We start from the raw sequence: 13682 nt of genomic DNA on the forward strand, positions 1-13682 counted from the left end.
CATGATTTAAATCACTATTCAGAAAGACTCAATTTAATCATGTGACTCCCCCCTCCCAAAAGTGCACTCTTCCTTGCTATTTTACACAACTCAGAGTTACGCATTCTTGCTGGTATGATCTTAATATTTACAACCAGATGAAAGTTTCATTTTTAGAATAACAACTTTTCAGGTTAGTTTTAATCTTAGCTTCTTGTGCAGATCTATTCCAATCTATTCATTGGATTTTTTGAAATTTAGCACTTAAGAGGTAAGGGGTTGATTCTGTGTACATAGATTTGCAAAGGAACAATGGGATTGTGATCTCTGCAGATACAAATTAAACCAAGCATCTGTGATAATATCTTCTAGATAGAAAAATTGCCCAATAATCTTACAGAAACCTCTGGAAGAGCATGACATTGTGAATGGATTAATGGAATTCATTTACCAACAAATTTAAACATTGCATGAATATACAGCCTCATGCTACATAATTAAAAACTAATTTGGACTATAATGTATCTTAAATAGAAAACTATCTTTAGGTAGATTTTCCCTCAAAAAGCATTTTATTAAAAAAAAATCCAATTTAAATAAAAAAAATCCAATTTAAATTGAAAAATCCTTTTATTTTTAAATCATTGATTTTTATCCACCCTGCTTGCAACATTCCTATGGCACTGAACGTCCAACGCCTTCAAGGGTTGATGGTCACAATGTCATCGTTTGTGCAGTATGCCAAACTTCATATGAGGACACTGCAAAATTGGTTTATCTGAGCCTTCCATTCTGAAGAAGATGCCTGATGTACTTGCCTTCACATTCCCGACAGGTGATAGTTACATGGATTTAGTGGACTGGCACTGTCGACCTGTTACATGACATGCCGTTCCTGCAGCCTATTTCATCCCATGTGCTTACCATGGACACTTCCCTCTTGGATAGGGGTGCGGAGTGGGGTGGGGGTTGTCGGTGCAGAGCTGGTGATTGTCCAAAGACATCACCAGACACATTAGTCTGTTGAAGCTGATGGCCATTGACAGGGCTCTCTGAGCTTTTGAGCTGGATTAAAGGGGTAGGCTTGCTGCTAGCCATTTGGCTCAGTCATTTCTCATTTCCCACAAATGTATGCTAGACCAGAGGATGCTAGTGGATCTCTTTTGTCAATGGGGCATGCCAGAAGTAGATCTCTTCACCTGGAGGGAGAACATTGCCTGCTCATTGTTCTGCAGCAGAGCAGGTTGGGATCCAGAGTTGATAGGAGACGCTTTCATCTTCAGCTGGATGGGAGCTCTATTCCATCTTTTCCACTAATCACCAAGCTTCTGGCAAAGATTGGAGGCAACCCTGCATGACCCCCACCTCATCTCACTTGGGCGTGAAGCATGGTATGGCAACCAGACCTTTAAACCCTCAGCATGACAGCATGGAGGATTTGTTGAACCATGCGCCTATCCCCAGTCCAGACTCCGTATAGTACATCCTCAGCCTCAGTCTCATGAGCCAACCATGAGACTATCATTTTCCTGTAAACCATCAGCATTCTATTTCTTTGCCGCTGTTAATCCGTTTTTACCTGGTTAGGTGCCCCTTGCACTAGGTTCTTCCATTTCTGCTTCGACTCTTTGACAGGGGTCTGAAAGTATCTTTTTTCGAGTTTACCTCGCAGTGATACCGGCCCCCCATTTCCTGATTGAGGGTTTCTCTGTCTTGTCACTTCACCATGGCAAAACTATTTCTATGGGATGTGGAACCTTGCACCTTCAGTCACTGACAGTTATGATAGCGAAATGTAACATTCTCATTCCCCTAGCAACTGATATTCAGAAGCATACTGCAGCAGCTGGAAAGGACCGTTGCCTACATGTGCTGCTCATGGTCTTCTCAGAAACATCTGACTGGTTACAATTGTAACATGACGCTTAATTAGATAGATCCTTTTTCTAATCAAGCATGGTGGCCTTATGATTAACATTAACGCCTTGAATTTCTTCAAGGTTGATGTTGTATGTATATGTTAACACATGTAACAGGTTTGCAGTGAAATGTATAATTTTGGTGTAAGTGTGAATGAGATGAAGTTAGGTATTAAGCCACTAAAATAAGGGGTGGGGTGGCCTGAAGTATTTGCAAGAATATTTGTAAATAAAATTACTAAATTATAATCCAGTTTTTAAGTAGAACTGTAAACATTAATCTTTAAATGCTTCATTGCTTAATACTGTAACATCTTACTGTTTTTCAACTTTCTTTGAAAAAAAACCCAACTTTTTAATTGCTACAGCAAAGAATGAGAGGCATTGCAGTTTTTTTTTACAGTGGGGAAGCTTCTTTTTTTAAAGCAAGGATTAAATCTATGGTTCTCTATTGACTTGATTAAGATGCAATAGAATCCATTGAGCTTCTTCCAGTTCTGCTACACACCACTGAGCTCCTTGGTTTTTCTGCCATGTGTTTCTGTGTTTTGATTGGTCTTTCAGGAATGAATATAAAGTCCTTCCCACTGCTACATTCAGTAACCTTGTGCTACTCCAAGAGGCAGGCAGACTGGTGCCCTCCAGATGTTTTATCAATGCTGCCTGGGTCTTGTGGGATTTGTAGTCCAGAACATCTGAAGGGGTACCAGGTTGTGTGCTTCATAATCTGTAACTTCACAGGGATGCAGGAAGTGTGGAATGGACCTTGGTTTGTTTCATTATTGCGCCATGTGTGTTAAAACATTTCTTGTTCTTGGGGAGACATGAGGTTCAAGGAGCAAACATTTTTTTGGAAGAACAAAACAACTCCTTTCAATAGCTTAGTTGCTAGCATTAATTCAATTCTATCTTACTGTTCAACAGTGAGGGTGATGAACTTCATGAAACCTTGGATCAGCATCATTCTTTTCGTACATCTCAATGGGAAACTCTTATATTATGCTGCAGGATATTTTTTGCACCCCTTAAACAATTATCAGTGTGGGATGTGGGGGAGGAAGTGGGGTTGAAGTGGGGCTTTGCTTCCTTTCCCTCTGCTGGAAAGAACACTTGGCTTCAACGGCCAGTTGCCCTGGGACTGTGGAAGTGGAAATTTTGAAGCCATGGGAAAAAAAAACATTTCCCCCCTGTTTTTTTTGGGGGGGGGGACGGAAATTTTCAGGGAAATTGAAAAAAATGCAATATTAGCACTTTTTACAGATTGAAAATCACTTTGTTACTTTAGGAACATAAAATGTAATTATGTGCAAGTTGGTTTGGCATAAAATTATCACATTTGGTATATTAAAAGTACAGTGTATTAAAACAATTATAGAAATTGAATTTACTTTTTTAAACTTTTACTTTTATTTGTAACAAATGGAGCTACAAGCTCCTGAACTTGTAAGGAACACCTGAACTGTAAGGAACCTCTTTGGTTTTGCTGATTTATGTCGAGCAGGCAAAAAAGAATTAAAAATAACCAGAAGAAAAACTGTTGTTTTTATATTGTTGTTCTTATGTTTTAAATGTTGTATACTTTTAATGTTTACTGTTTTTAACTTTTGTAAACTGCCCAGAAAGCTTCGGCTATGGGGCGGTATATAAATGTAACAAATAAATAAATAAGAAACCAACAACATTAGTAACAAAGAAAATTATTTATGTTTCCGCTAGTCCTTCACAGTGTCAAGCAGACATAAAGCGCCCATTCCCATAAAAAGAACTGAGAAAAAGGCGAGGACCAAGATTCAATGAATATGCATGAAATTTATTCAGACTCATTTTCTGAGCTATAGCTGTGACTATTAGTTTCAGTCTCTGCTTCAATGGCAGTGCACCCTAGAGGCAGAAATGCATCTTGCTCTTGCATTTGAGAGTTGTAGTCTCAGTTTGCAACCTAGGACTCACTTGTCCTCGGTGCATAGACATTGTAATAATAGTTTATAGAAAGCATTTAGAGAAGTAAATACATGAACACCTTGTCTTAAAGATTTTATTCATCATGCAAAAATAAAATATTCCATAATCATGTTTTTCTTCATTGTTTCATTAAAAAAAAAAAAAAAAACCAAAAAGGCTTTGGAACCCCACCCCCACCCCGGAAAAAAATGGTTTTCCCCCTGAATTTTTCCAGTTTTCCCCCAGGCCTTTACATCTCTATGTGGAAGCAAAGGAAAGCATGCTCTGGCGCCATCCATCAGCCAGAGAACTAAGGGCTGCTGTGTTGTGTGTGTGTATATAGGGGTTGAGTTTCTTTTATTATTGCCTGTTGCTTGTAAGTTGCCTTGAGAATCATTTGATTGAAAGGCAGGATTTAAATCTTCAAAATAAGTTGGAAGCTGCTTTTAGTGGATTAAAATAATTTCAGTTGCATCTGGGTCCAAAACTGAGGTTGAAGCATTTTGTGAAAGTTTTGAACAGCATCTGTTTACTGTTTCTAAGCATGTTCATGATACACATCAAATAGTATAAAGAGAGGAAAAGTTACCTTGTTCTCTCTTAACTATAAGGAATAGTGTGAAGAGTCTGGATTGTTTCCTTGGCACAGCCCAGGAAGGCAGGGATCACATGATTGTGATATTTCGAGTGCTGCTTCCTCCGGCTCTGCTCCCCCCCCCCCCCAGGCCGGGCCCAGTTCTTTTCCTGTGTTGGCGATGAAGTTGTAAAGTACTAGTTGTGGAGGGTGGAAGTGATGGTCAGTAAATAGTTACGAATTCTACTTTTAAAAAAACTCAGTTCTTTCGGTGGCCTGGTTCACATGCAACGGCAACCCAGGGTTTTTTAAATCCTGGGTTACCAAGAGTGACCCAGCATGCTAGTACAGGCAGCTCAGTCGCTCTTGCTTGGCTCTTCCTGCCCTGCCGCTCTGGCTTTGGCTTTTGTGATGTGCTGGAAGTTTTATCCTTACAAATGAAATTTGTTATCTGTATTTTTTTCTTTGTTTAACAGATTTATCTTGTCTAGTACTATAAGAGTGGGAAAGAAACTCAATCAAGAGGATGAGTGAACTGGAGCAGTTACGGCAGGAGGCAGAGCAACTCCGGAATCAAATCAGAGTAAAGTGCCTTCTCAATACACTTCTGTTTCTGACCATAAATAACTGGGGATGCATGAAGGTCCCATGTGTGTGTATGTGTGTGTGGGGGGGGGGTGTTTGGGGAAAGAAAGAGGGAGTTCTTTCCCCTTTCCTTTTTTCCCAGCACCTCCCCCCCTCCCCACCCCTTAGTTCATCACCTGATTGATGAGACATCCTTGGAAAGCTGGTGCTACATTTGAAGAGCTCTCAGGGCACAGTGCTGAACCTCCCTGAAGTCCCCTCATTGGGGTGGTCAGTGAGGTCAGCATTCTGTCCTGAGGGGTCTTCAGAGTCCCCTTGTCAGCATCCATAATGGGTTCAGAGCCACTGGCTGCGTGTGTGAGCTTGTTCCCCTGTAACCCTAGTTCCATCGAGCCAACTTGGGCTTGGGATCAGTATAGCAAGCTGAGTTGATTCTCCAAGTCCAAGGCGCTCTTGCGCAAGGATCTCTTCTGGCCACATTTGGAAATCAGAAAAACTATAATGGACACTACGGTAGGAGTCTCCCTGTTTCAAGGGAAAAATAAATTCCCTCAAGGGCAGAGGTTGGGTTTGAGCTGCAAATACCACATATCTAACCCACAAAGTGCAACAAAATACCTTATGTCACAGAAGGAAAACTGGTGATGTTCAGAGAACCCCATTTTGCAAACACATATATAGCCCAAATTGTATCTAACCACATATCCGGGCTAAACTGCCCTTGTCCTCCCCATCAGCCCCCCACCCCATCATCATTGTTCCCTTAAGCTGCTCTCTGTTCTCCTCTCCTCCCCCAAGTTTACCAGGCAGCCACAGGGGCCCTTTCTTTCAGTAACAGTTTTAGCTGGCTGGTTGGGCAAGCTGGAAAGTGGAGCACCAGCCTCTAGCTTCCCTGCCTCTTCCTTTCCTTTCTGAAGAATGCCACAGGGTGATCTTGCTGAAGGGGAGGTGGAGGGTTGAGCACTCTAGTATATGGTAAGGTAACCTCCTCAGTACTTCTTGTAGACTGAGAAAGGAAGCTGGCTCTTGAAACTCCTTGCCATTGTCATCCTTGTGAGAGCTGTTGTAGGGCGGACAAAGCCTCCTGAACCAGTTCAGAAGACAAAGTTATTGCGATTGAACTCTTTGCCCTAAGGTCACCTCATAGTATCAGCATGGGCATATCTGAATATTTCTTTCAAGGATAAAACTCCCTGCGTATCAAAAGCTAATATGCCCCAAAGGAGGATAACTTGAACCAATCTCCTTGATAATATTTTTCTATGGCAGGGAGGACTTTACAGGTTTTTCCCACCTTAAGAGAGCATTCAGTTAGGTAATCATCCTCTGTGCCCCTAGGGTGGCACAATCCAGGAAGTTTTACCACTTGATTATACTGATGATGAAAACTGATCTTTCAGACTACGGATGGAATTACTTTAGGCTGTGATTGGTCTAAGCATCATCAGTTCACAAAGTCCCCAAACTATACCCTCTTTAAGCTTGATACCTCCTTGATAAGTCTGTGCATACAAAACTGGAGTTTGTAGACTATCTCTCACCTGGCATTCTTTAGTGCATTCTGTTTTCTCACAGAGAAGTACAACCAGGTAAGGAAAAATACCTGCATTTCTGTGTTAGGGGAGCAATGGAATTGGTCTGTAGTTTTTTATGCATTCACTGAGATGGATGACAAGGTCTAATGAAAATTGCTTTGGGTTAAATGTGTTGTCTACCTACCACCTTGCTCCTGAGTAGGGGATAAGAGCTACGGCTGGGTGAGCTTCCAGAGTTGGACAGCCAGGACAGAATGTCTCCCTCTAGAAAAGCAAGCACTAATGTCAAATCAAATAGATTTGTTTTGGGCAACAGGGTATAGGTTCAAACTGGCTTGCAATATTATTTTCAGTTACTCCTATATACATTAATCTTTTTATTTTATTTTAAAGGATGCTAGAAAAGCATGTAGTGACACAACTCTTGCTCAGGTATGTTTTTTTATTTATGTATGTATTTTAAATTCTGTTTTTTTTGTACTAGGTCCCCAAAATATTTAACAGAAATAAAATATACAATTATAATAGAATAAAATAACAATAAAAAAGCAACAGTATTAAAAACGTAAACAATGAATAGATAAAAACTTAAGACAGGGATGCTCATTCTTGGTTATGGAGAATCTCTGTGGGCAGTAGATTACATTTCTTGGCAGGGGAAAGTATGGTAGTCACTTACATGTTTATGACACAAAAATGCCATATAAATTAGTTTTTATTTAAAGTAAAGCGTTCCTAAGATGCCTCAGAAGTATTGGATGCAATCCATGTAAAACCCATTTACTAAATTTCAGCAGACGTTGTGGAATTAAAGTTACCGTGAATGTGCCCGTTGTTTAATAAAGAAATTGCTTTATTAGCATTATTAAGTAATCATTGAATTAGCATTATTAAATTATCAGAGGTCCTGTTACCATCACTGTAGGGCTGATAAGATAGGTATTCTAACATGCTTGTAGGCTGGGGCTCCTTCACACATCACAACAGTATTACAGTTGATTTCTAGAGTATGCATCCTAAAATACACACCAAAATGTTCTACCCCAGGTTGGGATTCCATGTGCAGGGTTTAACCTTACATGTTTTTTTTCCAGAGTAGGAGGGTTGAAATCACTGAAATAGGCCATTAGGGGAGGAGGGCACCTAGTTATTTGGAGGGTGAACTCTGTTAGGTAGGAATATACATTAGATTTGGCCAAAGTCCAAGCAGAATCGGGCTGCTTTGGTCTGGTTCTGTTGGGTCCAGAGATGAAGTGGGCTTCCCTCTGAAGCCAACAGAACTGAAGCTGCTCTAGGACAAAGCTTTGTTACCAACCTGTGTTTCAGCTATGATACCTGCCCACAAACTTTGTCTCTAAATACCGTATTTTGCTTTTGTTTCTCTAAATGCTGCGGAGGGTGGGAGGGAGTGCAGTTGAGTGACTAACAGGTCCACCTTCTAATCCTAGGACACATTCTACTATAGTCTCCAATCACTGGGCTTTGCAGGAGGGCAAGGATGGGACCACGAGATGGCCATTTTTCCAGTGTCCCCACGCTTCACTATGAAGAAAGCCTTAAACTGGTTTTCAGTCATCATATCTCCCTAGCCCTTACACCTATCCTTCTGAAACTTGGCAGTTTTTTTTAAAAAAAAAATCTGGGGATACCTCTATGACATGTACCACAAAACTTTCTGCACCTATTTGAGTGACATTGGGTAGACAAAATCCAATGCTAAGAGGCTAGTACCATTGAATTCTGACCAATAGAAAAACAGTTGTAGTTGTAGTCATTTTTGATTTCACATGGTAGTCAATACAAAGCATGAAGTCTTATAGAAGCGGACCGTTTTCTGAAGCATTGAATCCGAACCTGAGTCACAGTGGAGGTATGGTGTTTACCTCAACTGTTAGGCAGAAAGCTTCAGATTAGCAGGCCCCGTGGTGGGTGACCCCTGGTAGCCCTAATTCCAGGGCCAAGAAAAGAGGCAGATCTTTTTTGGTACTGTTCATCGGGACACCATTCATGGTATCCACCTTTTTGCTAGGGCGTTGGCCCTAAAGATCTGCTAGCAGAGTTTCCATGGGATTTTTTTGCGACCTGGAGAAGGTATCAATAACCCTGTCAGAGCTGCCTCGTTGCCTTGCCCTTGCTAGCTGTGAGCACTGATTCAAGCTTGATGGTGTCTGTGTCAGTTCTAGGTCAGTCCAAAGAAAAGAAATGTTACTGTAAGTGTCATTTGTAAAAACGTCTGTAGTATTCAAACGTTTTGTATCCTTATTCTGCTCAGGAGAGGGCTTTGAATGGTGTCTTTTCTCCTTTCCTGCCTAGATCACTGCAAGTCTAGATTCAGTGGGTCGAATCCAGATGCGCACAAGACGTACCCTGAGAGGACATTTAGCTAAAATTTATGCCATGCATTGGGGATCTGATTCAAGGTTTGTACACTTCCATTACTTTTTTGCTTCAAAAAACACAGAAGTATTTGACATCTCCTTTTGAGAATTGAAACAATATTTAAGTATTAAAGACCTAGTATGTAAGTGGATTCTTGAAATGTAGCAATGGTTTACTTTTTTCAGTGGTAATGGTTCATTTTTTCAAGTTGACATAGATAAATTGTTCCATCCTGTTTTTAGGAGTTAAAATAATGCATATTTAGAAGCCGCAGGTTCCAGGGTTCCCTTCTGCCTCTAGCATCACATCAAGAAATGTAATAGAAGTGTTCTGCTGATGAGGCTGGTTCAATGACTTCCATGTAATTCTGTGGATCAAAGTAAAGGGACTGCAATTAAACAAGACTGCTAGGGAATGCAAAGCCTGCTCCTTTTCCCCCTTCCAAGAAACAATCATCGTCACAGGGAGGACAGAATTACCCAGCCTGGAAGTTGTCTCTGAGAAGGCATCGTTGCTTTCTCCCACATAAATTGAACAGCTGCCACATGTTCATACGAGGGCGGTGGTGGGAGAAGGAAAGCATTGAACAGTGAGGAAAGCTTACCTGCCACTCTTGACGCTCTCCACTGAAAGCAGATACAGTGACTGGGTTTACCCAACATGATAGCCCATACTAAAAGTTGAGCATGGGTTGTTGTTGAAATATGGGTTGTGTTGCCTGAACCCAGGTGCACTAACAAACCATGGCTTGTTAACCACAAATAACCCACAGTTCACAAACCATGAGTTCTCTCCATGGGTTGTTCGTGGTTATCAAACCATGGTTTGTTAGCATAGCTGGCTTCACACATCCAATTAACAATCCATGGTTCAGTGACAACCCATACTCAACCCGTATTCAATCCAGAGTGTGAGAGTGTGGGTTGTTGTTTTTGTATGAACCCATTTAATATATGGGATTCGTCTCTATCCCCCACTTGTGTCAGATAGTCAGGCATTTAGCTAGGATTTAATAAAAGAAAAGGTGATTGACTTCGCACTGTGTTACCTGGATATGTTCTGCATATGTCCAAAGCCACACAGCTCGCAAGAGGAAGAGGAAGAGACAAAATTAAGGCCTTAGTAAATAACCAGACGCTTGTACGTGTGATGCTTGTCAACTTTGTAATCAAGCAGAGGGAGACACAAAGTTAACTTGTGATTTGTGTATATGTGTTTTTCTTTTTTGTGGTTATCTTTAGGCTACTAGTGAGCGCTTCCCAAGATGGAAAATTAATTATTTGGGATAGTTATACAACAAACAAGGTAGAGTTTTTTTAAGTAATCAATTTTGGCATTTTTATGTGCCGCTTGCTGGTGGGCTTTGCTTTTTGTTTCCACTGCTACTTTTATTTTTGTTTTTTTGTTCTCTACCTGAAGTGCTACTTCTTCTATTCACCCCCTTTATCGGCTCTTTTACTTCCTGAGTTTTTTTCTTTTCCAACTCCAATATAATTCTTAATTCTGTTTTTTTTTTAATTTCCTTTTCTCCTTTTTGAAAACTCATTGACTTTTCCATCTCACTGCTCTTAATAACTGTGGCTCACTTGTGTGGGGAAAACAGACAGTTAAGTCCCAACACTTTACTGAATGGGAGGGGAGTTCCTCTCATATTGTGGGTTAAAGAAACCATGTGGGAATCGTGGATTGTCTTGAATGGTAAAACAAAGCAATTGTGTTGTAATCTGAAATGATGGAGCTTTTTGAAGAATGGTGTGTTGAAGTGCTGACTCCTATAAATATGAAACTAGAAATGTCCACAATTTGACATACCTATCCAACTTTTCCAAGCTGTTTTGGCGGATATGAGATTATTTAAATAATACCTTATTATTGCACAGAATATTTATTGGGAAGTTGAAGGAAATGTGGGAGATTTTGTCATGTAGTGTAAAGCAGCAATGGTGATTCTGCTGTTTGAACAACATGTAATATTTGCAGCTTTTAAATCAAGCTGCAGCGTCTGGAAGCACCTTGTATTTTTTTTTTCATTTAAGCTGTTCTGTTGCTTATTTCCGATTCTGTGCTTTATTAGCCTGTCACAGAAATATGTATATCCAGATAATAAATTAAATAATACTAAATTGCCCCCCCCCCCCAAAAAAAATACCTAAAGCGGCGGTTGAGCAATCTGCTGTAAACGATCCTTGCTTGCTTAGTGTGGAGAATGTCTAAGTGCTGGTAAAAATGACAACGTCCTGTCAATGGCTTCTTGACCTTAGGAAAACAGCCTAAAAACCCAAGTAGATCCAAAGAAGTTGCAACTTAAGGGAAAACTCTAGATACTTTTTCATTTCATAATATTGTGTTTTCCATATTGTTGAGCTTGGAATGAAATTTTGAAATTCCATTTAGAGAGCAGACTTTGTAAACTAACTGCGTTATCAGTGACTGGTTTTGCAAGACTAGTGCAGTCCACTGTAGCTTATGGCAGGTAATGGTCCATCCCAGGCAATTTTTGAGTATTCAGGCCATGACTGCAGTTTGGCATGTCACCCAAACCCAGCGAAGATGGTTTTTGCTGTGGTTAACAAACTACCCAGAACTCATGGGCTATTTAAGGGTTGCGGGTGATTTATTAACCATGCCAACAACCCAGCCTGGCTGGGTTCAGACAACTTGACAAACCGTGGCCGTGGCTTGAATATTCAGAATGGCCACCCTCACATGCTACAGCTCAACGTGGCTTAGGTAAGCCTGGTTAAGCTGCTTGATCATGCAAAACAGCCCAATATAGCATCTAAGCATCTGTGGTTGCTCAGACAGTTCTGGCAAATTTTGGCCAAGTGGTTTGGTTGTGTCTAGCCCCATGGAGGGTGGGGAGTGGGGGCAGTGTCTCTCTCTTACGGTGTTTTGTTTCCCACTCTGAAGATGCATGCCATCCCTTTGAGATCTTCCTGGGTCATGACCTGTGCCTACGCACCGTCTGGCAATTACGTCGCGTGTGGTGGATTGGACAACATCTGCTCTATATACAACCTGAAAACAAGAGAGGGCAACGTACGAGTGAGCCGAGAGCTACCCGGCCATACTGGTCAGCTGCCTTCTGAATTTTCTTGTTACTTTCTTATTGATGAAATAGTGATTCACTCAGCTGTCTCTAATTCCCTAAAAGAGGAATCAAGGTGCAGCAAAGAACTGAACATTTTGTGCAACGTGGAAACTGTTCCCATAATGCTCCGAAGGTTCTGTCAAACAGATGTGTTTCTAGACCCTGCGTCTCTATTTGATACCCCCACACACATTTTTTTTCAAGAACTCAGATAACATGTCTAGTCAAGCATCACCCAGTGAGCTTCATGGCTAAATAGCCATTGGACCCTCATTCTCCTATGTCCAAATCTAGTGCTTTATTCCAGGGATGGGCAGACAGTAGCTATTACTTAACTGATGGATTTCTGGGTGATTTGATTTGAATGGGCAGGGGTTTCAGATTTCTAGTTGTTTAACCATAACAGCTGTGTAAAGATTCTCTCCCCACTCCCACTCCAAACTAGGCTGCTAAATAGAAAGCTTGATGGGAAACGAGTGGATTTTTATGTGAAAGGATTATGTGCTCAGTTCTGTTACTGAAAACAAATTCTTTGCCCAAGTATGTGTTTGATGGTGTCCTGTTTCTTAAACCTAAGCATATGCTTAAACCTAAGCATATGCCCTTAGATCCCTGTTGGATCTAAGGCTCTAATAAAAACAAAGTAGACCCTGAAAGTATGAGGTTTGCCCACCCCTTCTCTATTCTATATACTATACTGGCTGTAAAGGTGGTGGTGGTGGTGAAATTAAAAGTTTGAGCAATTTTTGCTAAGGGATTAAAAGGCAGAGGCCATTATTCTCAGTACAGATTCTGTGGTTAAGGTATCCCAAAGTTTGCACAAGGGAACGTATAATTCTGCACCTTTAATGAATTAAATAAATTGGTAATAATTCTGCACCTGTAATGAATTAAATAAATTGGTAGAAATTTGAACCTATTTTTGATAGAATTCTGCTTTTCATAGAATCATAGAAGAGTAGAGTTGGAAGGGGCCTCTAAGGCCATCGAGTCCAACCCCTTGCTGAATGCAGGAATCCACCTTAAAGCATACCTGATAGATGGCTGTCCAGCTGCACCTTGAAGGCCTCCAGTGTGGAAGAGCCTAGTCCTGGGAAGGTTGCAAAGAGTTCTGTGAGCCCTGGCCAATGAGAATCCTACTCAGCTGAGATGGGATCTGTACGTGGCAGTACTTTCTGAAGGGCGAAGGCCTTATTTCTTTTAGAGCTCCCCTCATTGCTAGACATGGTTGCTGGAGTGTTTGCATACTCACCAAATGTTTCTGCAAACACCATCCATCCGATCTTGATTATTCAGGCCTAGCTTTGTTCCTGGTGAAGACCTTAATTTGAGTGCTTCGTGTTTTCCTCCTTTAAAAAAAAAGTTGGTTGGCTGTAATATTTTAAAGCCCTTGAGCAGTAATGAGACCTGGTTGCTGACTGAAGAAAGGTTTCTGCATGAACTTGAATGGACACTTAGGGTTTGCTGCTTGAAAGGTGTCCAAGTGAACGGCTCTGTGTGGCATAGAGGCAGCTGTGCCATCTCATTCCTCACCAGCCTGCCTATTTACCCTTCCGCAACTCCTGATATATCCCTACCCCCATTCCAAGCTTTAAGGGCTATTAAATATTTTTAATGAATGAAAATTTAGATTTGTCAGAGTGCTGGATTCTGCACCTAATTTCAGCCACATGATGTGC

The 13682-nt window shown here is 41.0% G+C and overlaps 1 protein-coding gene across 2 annotated transcripts in view; it reads left to right on the forward strand.

The window, feature by feature from the left end:
* The window catches only part of GNB4 (G protein subunit beta 4), a 46948-nt gene that overhangs the window by 25261 nt on the left and 8005 nt on the right, over positions 1–13682 (forward strand). For both annotated transcript variants that reach the window (XM_063131948.1, XM_063131947.1), the window contains exons 2-6: positions 4890–4996; positions 6927–6965; positions 8847–8953; positions 10154–10217; positions 11823–11985. In XM_063131948.1, the coding sequence (XP_062988018.1) occupies positions 4940–4996; positions 6927–6965; positions 8847–8953; positions 10154–10217; positions 11823–11985 (430 nt within the window). In that variant the 5' untranslated portion in view covers positions 4890–4939. The remainder of the gene's footprint in view (positions 1–4889; positions 4997–6926; positions 6966–8846; positions 8954–10153; positions 10218–11822; positions 11986–13682) is intronic.

Source organism: Elgaria multicarinata, chromosome 8, assembly GCF_023053635.1.
Source record: "Elgaria multicarinata webbii isolate HBS135686 ecotype San Diego chromosome 8, rElgMul1.1.pri, whole genome shotgun sequence".
Classification (NCBI taxonomy): Eukaryota; Metazoa; Chordata; class Lepidosauria; order Squamata; family Anguidae; genus Elgaria; species Elgaria multicarinata.